We start from the raw sequence: 16410 nt of genomic DNA, 5'->3' as shown, positions 1-16410 counted from the left end.
CCAGATGTTCTTGCTTGTGCCACTGAACTGGTTTCTGTTATTTCCTAAAATCTCTGGAAATACACAGAGTCATAGGACATAGAAAGTAAAACAATAAACTGGGGCAGAACCCATTGTTCTTAGCAGTGCAAGAAACCCTGGGAAGAGAGAGCCCTGCCCATCGTGCCCTGAATTGCCCAGAACTTTGAAGAGAAGACTTCGGGGTAGTCTCTTGCTGGCATCTGATGTCTGCAAATATTGATCAATCACATATTTGAAGTAATAATGGACTTTAACCCTGTGTGGGAGAAAGAAAATTTCCTCAGTCAGTGGCAGCATTAGTACAAATGTTATTACAGGGTTCATATCCATAAGATTATTGGTCTTATAAAGGTAAAGGGGGACAAATATAACAAAAAAAAGTCTAGGAAGATAAACATTAAAAGGTTAACAGTGGTTGTTCCTGCTGTGGTAGGCCATATTGTCAAACCCAAAGCCATTCTCAACGCTTTCACTAATATCTCCCACACTAGAAGCCAGAAAGCCAAATACACGTTTTCTCATGCTCTTCTAAAATCATAAGTGGCCATACTATTGTCAATTAGGTGAAAAGAAAATCTGTTGAGAAGTTTCTGGGAAAGCCTTTGTTCCTGTTAAAGTGAGAGGCATGAAAGGAGACTTGGCTGCTTCTACCCAATCCCTCATCTTCTTGCCTTGAACATGGCCAAGATGTCTGGAGCTGAGGCAGCCATCTTGCAGCCATGAAAACAATATGATGAAAAACCAGCACACTGATGGTGCGATAGGAAACAAGGAAGAGTGTGGGCCTTTTATAACAACACCAAGCCATGCCACCTGACTCTGGGTTTCCTTTCTTACAAGAAACATAATTCCCTATTTAATTTAGCTTCTGGTAAGTAAGATCTTAGTTATTTGCAGCCAAAGTAACTAACTGCTGGCCTCGTGTGGTGGGACAATGAATCATTTCAATTGTCATTTTTGTGGCTTACAATTGTTTCCTAAAATTTCCTACATAAGGAGTAACTTTGTCATTTAAAAATATAATAAAAGTTATTTTTTAAAACATGTTGGTAAAATGATATGCAATCCAGTATTTAGTCAATATTTCCAATATTGCAATTTCTGTGGGTCATTCTGAAACCACTGAACTTAACCTCTATGATTCTCAATTTTCTCATGATGCAAGAGGGCTAATTATATTTACCCACCAGGTTTTGCAAGACTTAATATTGAGTTCTTACTATGTCCTAGGAAGACATGTAAACACTATACATACTAGCTCATCTGTTCAGACATCTTTTTAAACTTAATCCGCATCCTCTGGGTGTGAGCCAGTTGCAACTGGGACTTCTTGAAGATGTTATTTTTAGTCAAGTTGTGCCCCAGACAAATAAGGATGTGTCCTAGTCCAGATTACTGCAGGCTTTTAAATGACAGGCAGGAGTTAGCAGGAACCCAGGAGAAATAGGAGAGGACAGCACCATGTGACAGAGGGACGAGATTTAAACCAAGGAACCCCAAGGATTGTGATCAGCCAGCACCAGAATGCTACTGACCCCAGCAAAAAAGCAAGCCTCCAGCCTCCAAAACCGTAAGAAAGTAAATCTCTGTTGTTTTAGCCAACCCATTGTATGGTATTTGTCCTAGCAGCCCTGGAAGACTGAGACACACATCTAATCACAGCACACCACTTACAGATAAGTGTCAGATTCCCATTTTATCAATGTGGAAACTGAGGTAATGATTTCTTGTTTACTCAACATATATTACATGAGGACCTCTACTATGTCTATTATGTGTTGTAGGTGCATGGAAAACATCAGTGAATCAAATCAAACAGGGAGAGGCATGCCATAAATAAAAAAATAAGTAAGTAAATCATAGTATGTTAAAATGTGGAACGTGTTATAAAAATTTTTTTTTTAATTATGAATGGAGAGACTAGGGAGAAGGAATTGCAGATGAGGAGAGTTTTGATGGAAACTCCATCGAGAAGGTGTGATTTAATGAAGACTTGAAGGAGGTGAGGGAGGCGAGGCAGCTGGCCAGGTGCACACTGAGACAAGTCATTCAGGACAAAGCACACTGTCAGCGCAGAGGTTTTAAGGGAAAGCAAACCTGTTTAAAGAATTGAGCAGCGGCCACTCTCAGGGGAGCAGAGTGAAAAGGTGGCGTGGGTTATCAAAGATGAGGTCAGAGAGATAAAAAGGTCAATCATGCAGGGCCTGGTGGGCTGAGGGGAGGACTTTGGCTTTTATACCGCACTGAAGTGGGAGCCCTGGAGGGCTGTGGGCAGAAGAGGGTTAGGACCTGACTCAGGTGCTCACAGGCCCCCTCTGGTGGCTTCACGGAGAACAGACCAAAGGTGGAGTTTTGAGAAGGCCTCTTAGAGAGAGACTATTTCAATATCCTGGAAAGAAATGATTAGATTGAGCAAACATACAGAGCCAGAATCTAGAATAAAGGATACCAGGGGACAGGGTAGAGATAGGGTATAGAAAGTTAAGACTTAAAATGTGCAGTTTCTATCGGGAATGATGGAAATGTTTTGGTAATGGATGGAGGTGATGGTAGCAAAATATTATGAACATAATTAACAGCACTTAAAATAGATATCTTAATGGGGAGAAAAGTGGAAATGTGTAAAAAAGGGGAAATTTTATGCTGTATATGTGGAACTGGAATAAATTAAAAAAACAAACAAACAGGGAGCTGCACAATACAAACTGTGAACCCTAAACTAAATCATAGAACAGTTAATAAGACAGTTACGAAAATGTGCTTTCATCAGTTGTCACAAATGTACCACAGCAATGCAAGGTATTAGTAAGAGTGGTATATGGAAATTACTTGTTTTCTGCATGGTTGTTCTGTAAACCCACAACTTCTCTAATAAAAATAAAAAATAATTAATCCTGGCAAGACACAGTGGAGTGTTTTCCAGGTGGAAGCAGTGAAGAGGAAGGCAAGGGGTCTGATTCTAGGTAGATTTTGAAAACAGTCAACAGGATTTGCTGATGGACTGATGGAGATGGGGTGAGGAGAAGAGTGGAGTCAAGAATGATTTCAAGCTTTCAGGCTGAGCAATGGAAAGAAGGAGGCACCATACACTGAGATGGAAGGTGGGGGATCTCAAGTTCAGGTTTGAGTATGTTATTTTGAGTTATCTATTAGACATCTAAGTGGAGACATTAGGTGTCTAATTGGTTATGAGCCTAGAATTCAGGAGAGGAGGCAGGGCTGCAGATTGGGGGCCTTTTCTAGTAGTGACATTTTAATCCATGCAATTGGATGAGATCACTTGTGTAGATAAAAATTTGTACCTCAGTGGAAAACTATGCATTGTCTCGAGGGTGTCTCTCCAGGTTATATGATTCAGACCCATGGGAACTATTTCACAACTCCTTAATTGTAGATAACTAAGAGCAATGCAAAATACTTCCATGAAAAACAACAGTTTTGCCTCCCATTGCTCATTCATTCAAAATTTCATATATATCCCATATATAAATACACATGTCTATATATATATGCCATATATGTCTACATATAAATAGATTTACATCTAAATCACAATAAATAAAAATAACTAAAAATATATTAAAATCTTTATATTACATATATAAATATTATATTACAGATATCTAGGCAGCTGGAAATAGATATAAGTAGAGAGATAGATGATTAGAGAGATACAGAGATATAACAGAAATGACTGGGATATAGAGAGAATGGGGGGTGATAGATGAAATGATGGATGGATGGATAGATGGCTAGAAAGATAGAATAGATGATACATAGATAAGGTGGATCAAATGATATATACAGATAGGATAGATATAGATATGGTAGAGATACATAATATATAGATAGCTATCTAGATACCTACTTCAGATTATTATTTAAATGAGATATAGCATCTGCCTGATTCTTCTCATTAAGTAATAAAATAAAATTTTTAATGTGTGTTCATTATTTTATATCTGTATGAGTATCTGCTTAAATAATGTATGCAAGATTTACAGCAATTAAGGGGCACAGCTGGGATCTAACCCCAGGCAGTCTGGTTCCCAGGCCCCCATTGTAATCCCCACCCTTCATTTAGTGTGATAACAAATGTGGATGTCTCAATTCCCACCAAGGCACCTGGACAATCACGTAGTCTCTCACCATTTTGGAAGTGGAGGGCAGGGATGACAGTAAGACCCCTGAGGCCTGGGACTGAGAGCTGGGCTTGATCTTCCCTGTGAACCACCTCCTGTATTCTTCTTGCACCTGGAGGTGGAGACATATCAGACTGAGACAAATCACAACCAGATTCAGGAAGTGAGCTCTGCACAGAATGTCCCATGAAAGGGGGGATGGGGAGGTCGGAGGGTGGAGGGTGGACCACACACCTGGGGGTTGAGCAGGCAATGAATGAGGAAGATGAAGGCGCCCTGCAGGCTGTTGATGATGGTGAACAGGTGGGCCATGAAACTGGCCATGGCTCCAATCTGGAAAATGCCCAACACCCAAGAGCAGCCCAAGATGAAGAGCTGGGCAAAGGCTTTGAACGTCAGTAACCTGTGGAAGAAGATTTGCAAAGGATGAGGTTCTGGGATGTGGGGGTTCTCCTGGGGGGCCACCCTCCCAGGAATCATCTGAGGCTGCTCCCAGGTGAGCCCCTCCTGGGTGCGAATGAACTCAAGATAGAGTCTCCAAAGGACACATGCAGGAAGAGAAATCCTAGAGGCATGTTTACCTGGTCATTAATAAAAAGAAAACAACCCAATATAAATATGGGCAAAGACAGTTATTATATAAAAGGGAAAATGACAAGCATGGGAGAGGAGGTGGAGAAATTTAAACACTCATTCATTCCTGGTGGAGATGTAAAATGGTACAGCCACTGTGGAAGACAATTTGACAATTCCTCAGAAAACTAAGTATAGAATTACTATATGACCCAGCAATCCTGCTACTAGGTAAATACCCAGAAGAATTGAAAGTACTCAAACACATATTTGCACACCAATGTTCATACCAGCATTGTTTACAATTTCCAAAAGATGGAAGCAATCCAATTGCCCAGTCAATGAATGGATAAACAAAATGTGATGTATTAATACAGTGGAATATTACCCAGCTGTAAAAAGGAATTACCCAGCTGTAAAATATATTACCCAGCTGTAAAAAGTTCTTATACATGTCATGATATGGATACATTTGAAGACATCATGTTGAGTGAAATAAGACTCAAAAGGACAGATATTGTATGATCTCATTGATTTGAAACAAATAGAATAAGCAAACTCATAGAGTCAGAATCTAGAATATGGGTTACTGTGGGACAGTGTGGAATTATGGAATGAGAAGTTTAGGCTTAAAGTGTACAGGGTTCCTATTTGGAATGAAGAAAATGTTTTGGTAATAGATGGTGGTGAAGGTAGAACAACAATGTGAAAACAACTAACAGCACTGAAATATATATCTTAATGTGATTAAAATGGGAAATGTTAGATTGCACATATCGTAACAGAATAAAATATTTTAAAAGATTCTATGGCTCTACATTACAATTGTGAACCCTACATTAAACCATGAACTTTAACTAATAGTACAATTACAAAAATGTGCTGTCAAAATTGTAGCAAATGTTCCAAACCAATGCTGGGGTGGTATATGGGAAACCCTGTATTTTATGCCTGATAGTTCTGTAAACCCACAACGTCTCTAATTAAAAAAAAATGTGCAAGGGGTTTGAAAACACATTTCTCCTAAGTAGACATAGATGTCCAAGGATCACATGGGAAGATGCACAACATATTAGTCATCAGGAAAATGCAAATCAACCCACAAAGATATTGAAACTGAACCCTAAGTTAAACCATGGATTATATACTTAATAGTACAATGATAAAAATGCACTATCATCAATTGTAACAATAGTTCACATCCACACCAATTCATGGTGTTAACATTTGGGTGGCATATAGAATTTTGTCCTTATGCATGATTTTCTGTAAACCTACAACTTGATTAATAAAAAATGACATATTAGCAATGGAAATCTCTAGATATAGAATCTTTGGGTAAATTTTAAATATAAATTTCTGTATGTTCTAAATTGTTTGAAATGCACATTATTATATTTTTATAATCAGAAAACACCACAACATGATACAACTTCACAACCACGAGGGTGGCTATCATTAAAAAAAAAAAAGAAAACAAGGACTGGCAAGGATGACCATTCTTGATTGAATAGAAAATGGTGCACTTGGGAAAACAGTTTTTCAGTTTCTCAAATAATTAAACATTGAACTAACATATGATCTGACAACTCCACTTCTAGATATAGACCAAAAAAATTGAAAGCAGGGTTTCAAACACGTACTTGTACACCAAAGTTCATTGTGGCATTATTCACACTAGCCAAAAGAAAAGGTGAAAACAACCCAAGTGTCCATCAACAAATGAATGGATTTTAAAAATGTGGTATCACATACGATGGAATGCTATTCAGCTGCAAAAAACATGAAGTTCTTTAACCTGCTGCAACATGGAGGAAACATGATGCATTATGATGAATGGAAGAAACCAGAAAAGAGAGGACAAATGTTGTATAATCCCACTTATATGAAATATGCAGAATAAGCAAATTCATAGAGACAGAAAGTAGATTAGGGTTTAACCAGGGCCGGGGGGAAGGAGGAGGAAAATGCAGGGTGTTTGCATAAGCACAGAGCTTCCGTTGGTGTCATGAAAAAGTTTTGGTAATGGATGATGGGAATGGCAGCACAATATTGTAACTGTAATTAATGCCATGGAATTGTTCACTTAAAAATAGTTAAAATAGCAAATTTAATACTGTATATATTTGTTACCACAATAAAATTTTAAAAAGTGAAATGTACACATTAAACAGTAACTCCTCATTCCCCCACTGAAACTACCCAAAATATCCAGTAATTGACGAATGGATCAACAAAATGTGGTCTGTCCACCTGTGGAATATTATTCAGCCATAAAAAAGAATGAAATACTGATACAAGTTACAGCATGGATGAGTATTGAAACCATTATATTAAGTCAAAGAAGCCAGACACATCGTGTGTGATTCCATATATAGGAAATGTCTGCAATGGGCAAATCCATAGAGACAGAAAGCAGATTATAGGCATGATGTACAATGCGATGAGAATGAAAATATGCTCTAGTGGATAAGGTACAGACCACAGCATTCATATTCTCACCGAATCATTTACAGACTCTGTGAATTATTTCACCTCCCTGTGCCTCAGTTTCCTCACTTTGATATAGGGATAATAAAATACCTATGCTATGAGCTTATTCTACATATTGAATGATGAAATGAAAAGACCCTTAGTGCTTAAAACTGACTGGCATAAAATAAACATTATTGTCATTGTTAGCCATAGTGATGATATGAAATGTTGTAACTCAAGTGAATAAAGCAAAATAAAAAATGGTATGCACAGCATTCTATCATGTATCCAAGGAAGGTGAATGTGTAGGCATAGAATATTCTGGAAGGAAGCATAATTCAAGTGATAATGGCTGCTTCAGGTTGGGGAGACAGGGAGAATACGGGAATTGTTTTTCATGTTTTTGCATTCTTACTGCTTTTTTGTTTTTACCGTTGCATATATTAACTTCATTTTAACTTTTTGCATTAATTTAAAAAAAAAATTCAGGGGTCCATGACTTGGACACTGTGAAGAAAGCAAGCAAAGGACATCAGAACGTTACTGACAATGAAACCTAGAAAATGTCTGGTTCTAGTAGGTTCTTAAATAGCAGATTAACAAAGTTAGGAAACCCAAATGGTCTGTAAGAATGTGAAAAAGTCTTTCATCTATTACATAAAATAATACATATGAAATGAAAATGATGGCATAGTATATGTCATTTCTTAAAATGCGAAGACAAAAAATAAGGATAAACCCTAGGTTTGGCACAGCTGCAGAGAAACAAATATTCTCACTGATTGTGTTGGTGACATAAATTGAACTAATTTACTTTAAAATAATGTACACTGTTTAATAAAAAAAATATTACATTTCAACCTTTCCTTTAACTCAGGCAATTTCACAATTTATAATTAAATAACCATGGATGTGGAAGAAGATTTATCTACAAGGGTATTCAAGGCAGTATGGTTCGTAATAGCAAAAAAGAAAAAAAAAAGAATTTAAATATCCAAGAATAAGGGGAAATTTAAATAAGTTGTCCTGCATCATTATACTGAAATAAAATGTAAAAGTGATATTATAGGGAAAATATTCATGACATAGTATCCGTTAAGAGAAAAAACAGTTATAGGAAATAAAATATTATTGTTCCTTTTTTTTGTAAATGTGCATCTATATATGCACAGGAGAACACTGGAAAAGAGAATTGATACCTGTAATACATGTAGCACTCACTTTTCCTTATTACTTGGCTGAGTGCTTCATAAGCCTCATAAATTGAGCATATTAATATTCCTAGTGTATAGATGAGGACACCGAGCACCAGAGAAGTTAAGTAACTTGTCTAAGGTCACACAGAAAATAAGGGTTAGTGCTGGGGTTTGAGCCCCAGTCTGGTTCCAGTCCTAGACACTTTGCTATTCTAAATAGGCCTCATCACCCCTCTATTTTGGGCATAGGATCTGGCATTCCACAAAACTTTCTGGAAGAAAGAAGGAAGACTGTAAGAGGTAGGAAAGGAAGAGGGACTGCACCTGGTGTCTTTGAACGTTGAGACCTCGGCATTGACACTGGAAAGTTTCTGCCTCAGGATCCTCAAGTTCCAAGTGAGGAGGATGGAGTTGACCTACAAAGTCAAGCAGAAGGGATGCCCTAAGAAGTTAGGGTCAATACCAGGGTTTAGGACACAGACTGTGACCTGCAGTGGAGGTCAAGGTCATTCTCTGTTAAGGCCAAACCTCAGCATCTCAGACTGGGACACACAGAGCCCCAGGACAGTTTCTCAACCTGGGCACTATTGGTATTTGGGGATGGACCATTCTTGGTGGTGGGGACTATTCTGTGCTCTGTAAGGCATTTAGCAGCATCCCTGGCTGCTACACACTAGATGCCAAGAGCACACACACACCACAGCTCTGACAACCAAATTTGCCAAGTGTCCCCTGGGGTGCTAGTGGGGGCAGAATCTTCTGGGGTTTTTTTTCCAAATTATTAAAACTTTCCAGGAAACTTGGAACAATGTCCTTGAAGTTTTGGCGTCAACAGGATAAAAATATTTCCATTATTCTGCATATATTCAAATATTTAGTCAAACATTGTGCTAAGTGTTCACATGCATTGATTCAGCCCCACAACCACCATCCACATGAGGACATCTTGGGGAGGAGAACTTGGTATCTTTTGGAAGTAGGAAATTCATTGGTACAACCAGAAACTGGGCATGAGGAAAAGAGCAGAAAAGGAAACGGGAAGTTTGCAGGGCCGCAGAGGAACAGACTTGAGCACTAGGCTAAAGGAGGTGGGCTTCACCATGAGGGCAATGGAGAAACCACTGAAGGGATTCACACTGGAGAGTATGAATGTCAGTTTTGTGTCTTAGAAAGATCACCATGAAAAGCCCTCCCACTAAAAACACACACACGCAGAATGAAACTCAACACACATCCTCTTAAATGTATAGCCCTGCTATAAGAAAGTAAAGGAAAAGCTCAGAGGCCACAAAAGAATAATTATGAAACTGGAGTCAAGAACTAGAACTGACAACATACCTTCACTGACAGTATTTTCTGAAACTGGAAATCTAATGTCTGGAGATTTAATGGTCATTCATGGGGACAGAGGGCAAGTCCTTGACTCCACACAAATTAGGGAGACCACCAAATAAAGAAGGACCACACTGTCACTGAAAGCATAAATGAGAAAACTAAATAGTTGCAAAGAGAGAGAAAAAAGGTAGTTTTCTCTCTCAGCTTTGGATCCTAGTGGAGAAATAAAAGTAAATAAGAGAGAGGAGAGAGGGGTAGGGAGGGTGAGGGCAGAATCAAAGAGGCAAATAGGATGTTGGGGAAGAGAAGATAAGAGGAAAGGAGGAGAGGGGAGGGGAGAAGAGTGGAGTGGAGACAATGAAAGAGAAAGGAAGAGAAGGAAGAGGAAAGGAAGGGAATAGAAGGGAAGAGGGAAGGGAAAAGAAGAAAAAGGAAGGTAAGGGAAATGAAAGAAAGGGAAGGAAAGGGAAGGGAAGGAAAACTAAGCAAAGCAAAGTGAAGCACAGGTTGACTTCCCAGGAGCCAGTTCAAATTGACACAAGACGGCAGGGCAAGATGGCTGAGTGGTGAGGTGTGGAATTTAGTCACTCCTCTAGGGCAGTTGGTAAAGAGCCAGAAACTGTATGAAACAGTCTTTTCAGGAGTTTTGGTGACCAGTCACTCATTGTACACTATTCTGGAATGGATGAAATGGCCGAGATTATAGCAAAGAACTATAAATTTTCCTGGCCAGGAGACTGGTGCCCCTCCCCCCAGGCATGACAGACTGTCCTGGAACTGGCTCCTGGATGGAAAAAGAAACAATCTGTGCTGGGAGCAAGGAGGGGGGCTCAACTGAGCCCTGTTTGCAGAATTAAATAATAAACTCAGACTGCTGAACAAAAGCTCCAAGCACAGATAAAAAAAAAAAAAAAAAAAAAAAAAAAAAAAAAAACAGGGATCTTTGGCCTGACAGAGAGGAGCCGGGGCTAACAATAACAGCAAAAAAAAAAAGAAAGAAGAAGAAGAAGAAGAAGAAAAAGCAGAGACTTTGGGAGTTGGAGGTGTTCCGTATACTGGGAAAGAGCTGGGCTCCAAGAAAAAGGAGCACATAGAAACGGGCACCAAATTGGGCTCTTATTTGCAAACCTGGGAAGCTGGGGATCAGCTCCAAAAAGGCTTGTTTTGTTTTGTTTTTCTTTCCCCTTTCATTTCTTGCTCTCTGACACTTTATCTCGTTACAGTTCAGTAGCCCCTCAGAGCTCTGGAATTAAAGCTGCAAAGAGTAACTATTCACGTGAAAGAGATAATAGCCTAAAGCACATGTATTTAAGTAGTCTATACTGCGACTGACAAAACTTGGGGGTTGGGGAAAGGCTTTGAATAGGGATTTCATTTTTTTAAATAACTATTCTAAGTAGTTCTTTACAAAAACTTAGATATTTGCACCTGGCCTCTGGACCCAGGCAACAGAGAGCTAAGATAGGTCTGACAGAGCAGTGGATCTAGTGTAGGAGACAATTCCCTTAAGGGCATAACTTCCCCAAGAAAAGAGGGGCATGGCAAGCTCAAGTGGCTGCCCTCTTTCAAATAACTCACGACCCAGGGGCTGGTAAAAAGAAACCAGCTTCATTCAGCCTGGAAGGGACAGGGTCTTCATAGAATTAAAGGCACCTGTGGCACCTCTTATACTGGTGAGGAGCTGTGGGCTGGCAAGTGCCACCTGCTAGACAGAATAAGAAAAGAGCAGAGTCTAGAGGCTTCACAGGAACGTCTCATTCTCAGGGACACTCCATATCCTCCTCCTGAGACCTGGGCCTCTCTAGACGGGAAAACCTGATTGGGGTTGACCATATCTGCGTGGACCCTCTCAAAAAAAGCATAACATACAGGCATAGCAAGCACTGAAAAAACAAGAGGTGAAAAATTCTGATCAACTAAATATTGAGAGTTAGAGGTCTAGAATAAATTGAACTGAATGCCCAATGATAGAGAATAAAGAAATAAGAAAACCTTAGGTAAAAGAGTGAAAATGAGCTCCAGAATAAACTAACCAAGAAAATCAGATGCCTAGACAGCTAAAAATTACAAGCCAAACAAGGAAACATGAAAATATGGACCAGCCAAAGGAACAAATTAACATTTCAACTGAGATACAGGAATTGAAACAACTGATTAAAAGATGTTCAAACAAATCTCCTAAACCAAATCAAGGAGCTGAAGGAAAATGTGGCAAAAGAGATGAAAGATATAAAGACACTGAATGACCATAAAGAAGAAATTGTAAACTTGAAAAAGCAACTGGCAGAACTTATGGAATGAAAGACGCAATAGAAGAGATGAAAAACACAATGGAGACATACAACAGTATATTTGAACAGGCAGAAGAAAGGATCAGTGAATTGGAAGACTGGACATTTGAAATCATACACGCAAAAGAACAGACAAAAAGACAAAATCTATCTGAAAAATAGGGTGAGATGGGGGAATGGAATGATTTCAGTGTTCTTTTTTACTTTTATTTTTTATTCTTTTTGGTGTAAGGAAAATGTTCAAAAATTGGGGTGATGAATGCACAATTATTTGATAGTACTCTAAACGTTGACTGCACACCATGGATGATTGTATGGTATGTGAATATATCTCAACAAAACTGAATTTTTTAAAAACTGACACTACCTTCAGAGTTGGGAAAGCCCTGAGGTGAGAAATTCATTTAAAGTGGTTTCAGTTTGATCAGATCTCCAAGAAATATCATAGATGAATATACCCTCAGCATCCCCAAGATTCAGATCCATCCAATGTGTCCTCACAACTCAAAATTAGAAATGACACAAGGAAACAAGTAACCATGTGTGAGTGTCAGGAAATCAACATCTAGCAGGAGATGGTGTTCAAGAGCCCTTGGCTTCCCCTTGTCTCCCTCCCTCCAATTCCTTTTCTCACTCCCTCTCCCACCAATTGCTCTTTATCTCCTTCTGCCTTTTCTCTGATTTAACATCTATACTTAGGAGAGACTGCTAGACCAATGTTATTGAAGAATAAAGGACAGATAAAAGTGTTTCCCTCCCAGGAGCATTTGCATTTTGGCATGAAGAATTCAAAGTTTAAATAAATTATGATCTAATTTGGAAATCTCAAGAATCATAGAATGGAGAACTTTTGAGGAGAGCGAGTGACCATCTCAGTTGACACTTCCTGATGCCTCTCCTGGGTCCTCCTCCAGAAAACTTCAGCAAGCAGTTTGCTTACCATGATGATTATGCATACTGGCCCCAGGAAACTCCAGATGAATCCAGTCTCCGTATTAAGCCAGCAACTATGGAGAGAAATAGGAGAAATCATGACTTGCCACAAAGTAATGCCTCTACAGTTACTCATGCCCCAACATAGGCATTGAAGCAGAATATTGGGAGGTGTGACTTTGATGAAAATTCCTATGATAGAACAGGTCCAGGATTGGTTTACTTTGGAATGCAGTGACCACTTTACTGGGCAAATATACCTGAAATCATCATTTAGTATCCATGATCCAGCTCATCCTCAGTTCAGAGCCTTTGTAACCCCTTTTCCCTCTGTCCAGCTCTCCACTGATACCCGTTGTCAGTGAAATGGTCCAATGTCATTTCCTCTGAGAAGCCACTCCTGACCCTCCCTAGCTAAAGTATCCTGCTCCCACCCATTCACGCTGCTTCTTAAAATATCATCTATTGCTGTTACAACTTCTGTTGTTCAGTTGTTTGTCTACTTGTAAATTCTCTGCCCCTGCTAAACTCTGAACTGAACATTTGGAATTCACCTATCTTGTTCATCTGTGTATGTCACCAGCCCCCACCACTGGCATGTACAGTTCTATGCTTATTTCTTTAAAAGATAAAGACAGAGAGGGAAGAAAGGAAAGAGGGAAGGAAGAAGTGAGGAAAGAAGGAAGAAAGGATGAGAGAAAGAAAGAGAAATAAATATCGAATTGCCAGAATTGTCTTTTACCATCGTTTCTAATGGATATTTTCTCTTTTCACCACCCAACAACCAATCTTCCATGTTCAGAAAGAGTAACCCAATATTTTCTTAGTAGAAATAAGCCTCTCCCCAATAAGAGAAAGAAAAGAGTCAAGTTAAGACAACCAGGTGGTCTCAGCATGGAATGTGAGACGAGTAGTAAAGGGATAAAAAAGTAGAAAAAGTTTGCAGCATGGAAAAGATGTTGTCCATATACATTCAGTTAACTTGCAACTCTGCATAAGGGTGGCAGACTAAGCCCTGGATAATTATTTCTCACCATTGACTACTGGGAAGTAATGGTCAAAATATCTAACTATGCTATATCGCTTGGATGAAATAAAGAAATGCATGTTCTACGCAGTGCCCATAATGCCCACTCTAACACTAACCGTAACTCTAAGCCTAACCCTAACTCAAACCCTACACTTACCTTATATCACCCGGCTTCTTCATATCTTTGATGGGAAAATTGAGCAACATGTTCCGTAGTCTCTCTGTCCCTAACCCTAAACCTACCTGTAATCATAACACTAACCCTAACCCTAACTCTAATGCACCACTTAACCTAACCCTAAAACACATCCTAAATAATTCTAACACTCACCCAAACATAAACACACCCATTATCCAACCACAACATGAATGCAGCCTCCCAGAGGTCCACAGTTTCCAAGAACAGACATCTCATGAACACACCCTACACTAACTCCTTCTCTTCCCTGCCTCACTTCTGCACTCCCCTCTTAGTGCTTCCTGGGATAACCTGAAATCCTCAATTGCTATTACTTTCTGTGATTCCCAAGCAGAGAAGGTATTCTTCAAATTCCATACCCACTCCCAATTTCCCTTCCCTTCAGTTCAGTCAGTCTGCTCTGTAACCTGCTTGAATTCTCCCAGGAACAAGCTTTGCCCTCAGCTGTGTTTTCACCCCTTCTCTTCATTGCCTGGGAACATTTCAGTAGCGCTCAGAAGAACCATTCAAGTTCTGCCTCCTCCAGGAAGCCTTCCGTAAACTTCCCAGCCTCCAATGCCATCATCTCCTCTTGTCTATGTGAGGGTTTATCCTGCTTACACCAACATCACTTCATCATGGCAGCCTTGCATAGTCACCACCATCTCCAGACAAGACAGTCAGATCTACACTCAGACCCCAGCTCTGACATTTACCAGCAATGTGACCCCCAGCAAGTTCCACCACCCCACTGAAAATGAATTTCCTCTTCTATAAATGCAGACCCTAATTCTTAACCCATAGGACTTTGGTTGAAAATTATCAGAGAATATAATATCTAAGTCTTACAAGATTTACGTTATGATGAGTGCCACTGAATATGAATTCTTTTCTCTCCTTGTCTCCTGACCTCAGCTGAAGTATAAGCCATTATCTTACAGGGAGGAACCTGGGTACTTAATCCCCCAAACACAGCTCAACCAAGTGCCTATAGTACAGGGGTAATCAGCGGGACCCCAAAACTGGAGAGACCCAGATTCAAGTCTCTTTGGCCCCTTTCTCACTGTGTAATGGTAGAAAATTCTTTTCACTACTCTAAGCATCATTTTCTTCACATGATAATTGGGATAATAACACAATCTCAAGGGTATATCATAGATAGGATTTAATGACCATAGAATGTTACAAACTAGACCCTGTCCATGTACTACCAGTTCTGTCATTTACATATGACCTTCCTCAAAATTGACTCAATTTTTACCTATACCATATCATCAGGTCTGTGAAATCATGATGGTTTTATGCTGGTGATATATTTAATGCACTGTAAACTAAATGCAGATATTTTAAAAAATTAGTGTTCACCAGTGTGCTACATAAAATCATCTCCCATGGAACCATGTTATAAACATACCTCTCTTTAGAATAAACAAAGGATGTAATGCTGGAGATAATAATAATTATCTTGTTATATTTGCTTTATTATATGCCAGACTTGTTCTAACTGTTTTCCAGATAATAATCCATTTAATCCTCATAGCAACACAATGAGGTAGGCATTGTTATTAGCCCCATTTTACAGATGAGGAAAGGGAGGCACATAGAGGTTAAATAACTTGCCCAGGGGAGCACAGTTAAAGATGGTGGAGCCAGGATTCAAATCCAAGCAGATTGACTCCAAGTCCATGATTTTAAAAATTTAGAATCAAGTCTCCTGGGTAGAGTAGTGCCATTCACCCATACTACAGAGTATACATAGTGTCCTCTGATTTGTGTCATGCACAATCTGTGCTGCTCTACATGGCACCCCTGAGACCAATAAATCTAATAAGAGCTCAATCAATGGTAGCCACATCTTCTGCTTCGATGATTGCTCTCCTTATTCATGTAGTTGTCATCACCAACCCTGGCGGAAGGGCATTCAGGGAGAGGACATCACTCACCGATTATGCATCCCGTAGCCCTGTGGCTGTACACTGGCAGAAACAACCACCACCAGCACTGGGAGTCCATAGCCCAAGACACACAGGTGCAGCATTTTGATGTTGCGAGAACTGAAGTAATTCACCACCTTCAGGTTCCTGACCATCAGGAACAGCATGGCAGCTTCCACCAGCATCCAGAAGAAGCAGGCGAGGAACAGGTAGTGCAAAAGGCCTGCGATAATGGCACATCCCAACTGGAGAGAAGAAAGGTGCACATTTAGGATCCCCACCCAGAGAGCACACTTAAGGGG

The 16410-nt window shown here is 39.6% G+C and overlaps 1 protein-coding gene across 1 annotated transcript in view; it reads right to left on the bottom strand.

Annotated features, from left to right (window-relative positions):
• Positions 1-226: 226 nt before the first annotated feature.
• The window catches only part of LOC119525308 (adhesion G protein-coupled receptor E1-like), a 47117-nt gene continuing 30933 nt past the window's right edge, over positions 227-16410 (bottom strand). The window contains exons 13-18 of the mRNA XM_037823996.1: positions 16118-16353; positions 12974-13040; positions 8732-8823; positions 4398-4566; positions 4171-4275; positions 227-277 (exon numbers count right to left, since the gene is read on the bottom strand). Coding sequence (XP_037679924.1) covers positions 272-277; positions 4171-4275; positions 4398-4566; positions 8732-8823; positions 12974-13040; positions 16118-16353 — 675 coding nt within the window. The 3' untranslated portion in view covers positions 227-271. The remainder of the gene's footprint in view (positions 278-4170; positions 4276-4397; positions 4567-8731; positions 8824-12973; positions 13041-16117; positions 16354-16410) is intronic.

The sequence above is a fragment of the Choloepus didactylus genome (genome assembly GCF_015220235.1).
Source record: "Choloepus didactylus isolate mChoDid1 chromosome 25 unlocalized genomic scaffold, mChoDid1.pri SUPER_25_unloc1, whole genome shotgun sequence".
NCBI lineage: Eukaryota > Metazoa > Chordata > Mammalia > Pilosa > Megalonychidae > Choloepus > Choloepus didactylus.
This window is presented reverse-complemented; position numbering and strand designations above follow the sequence as displayed.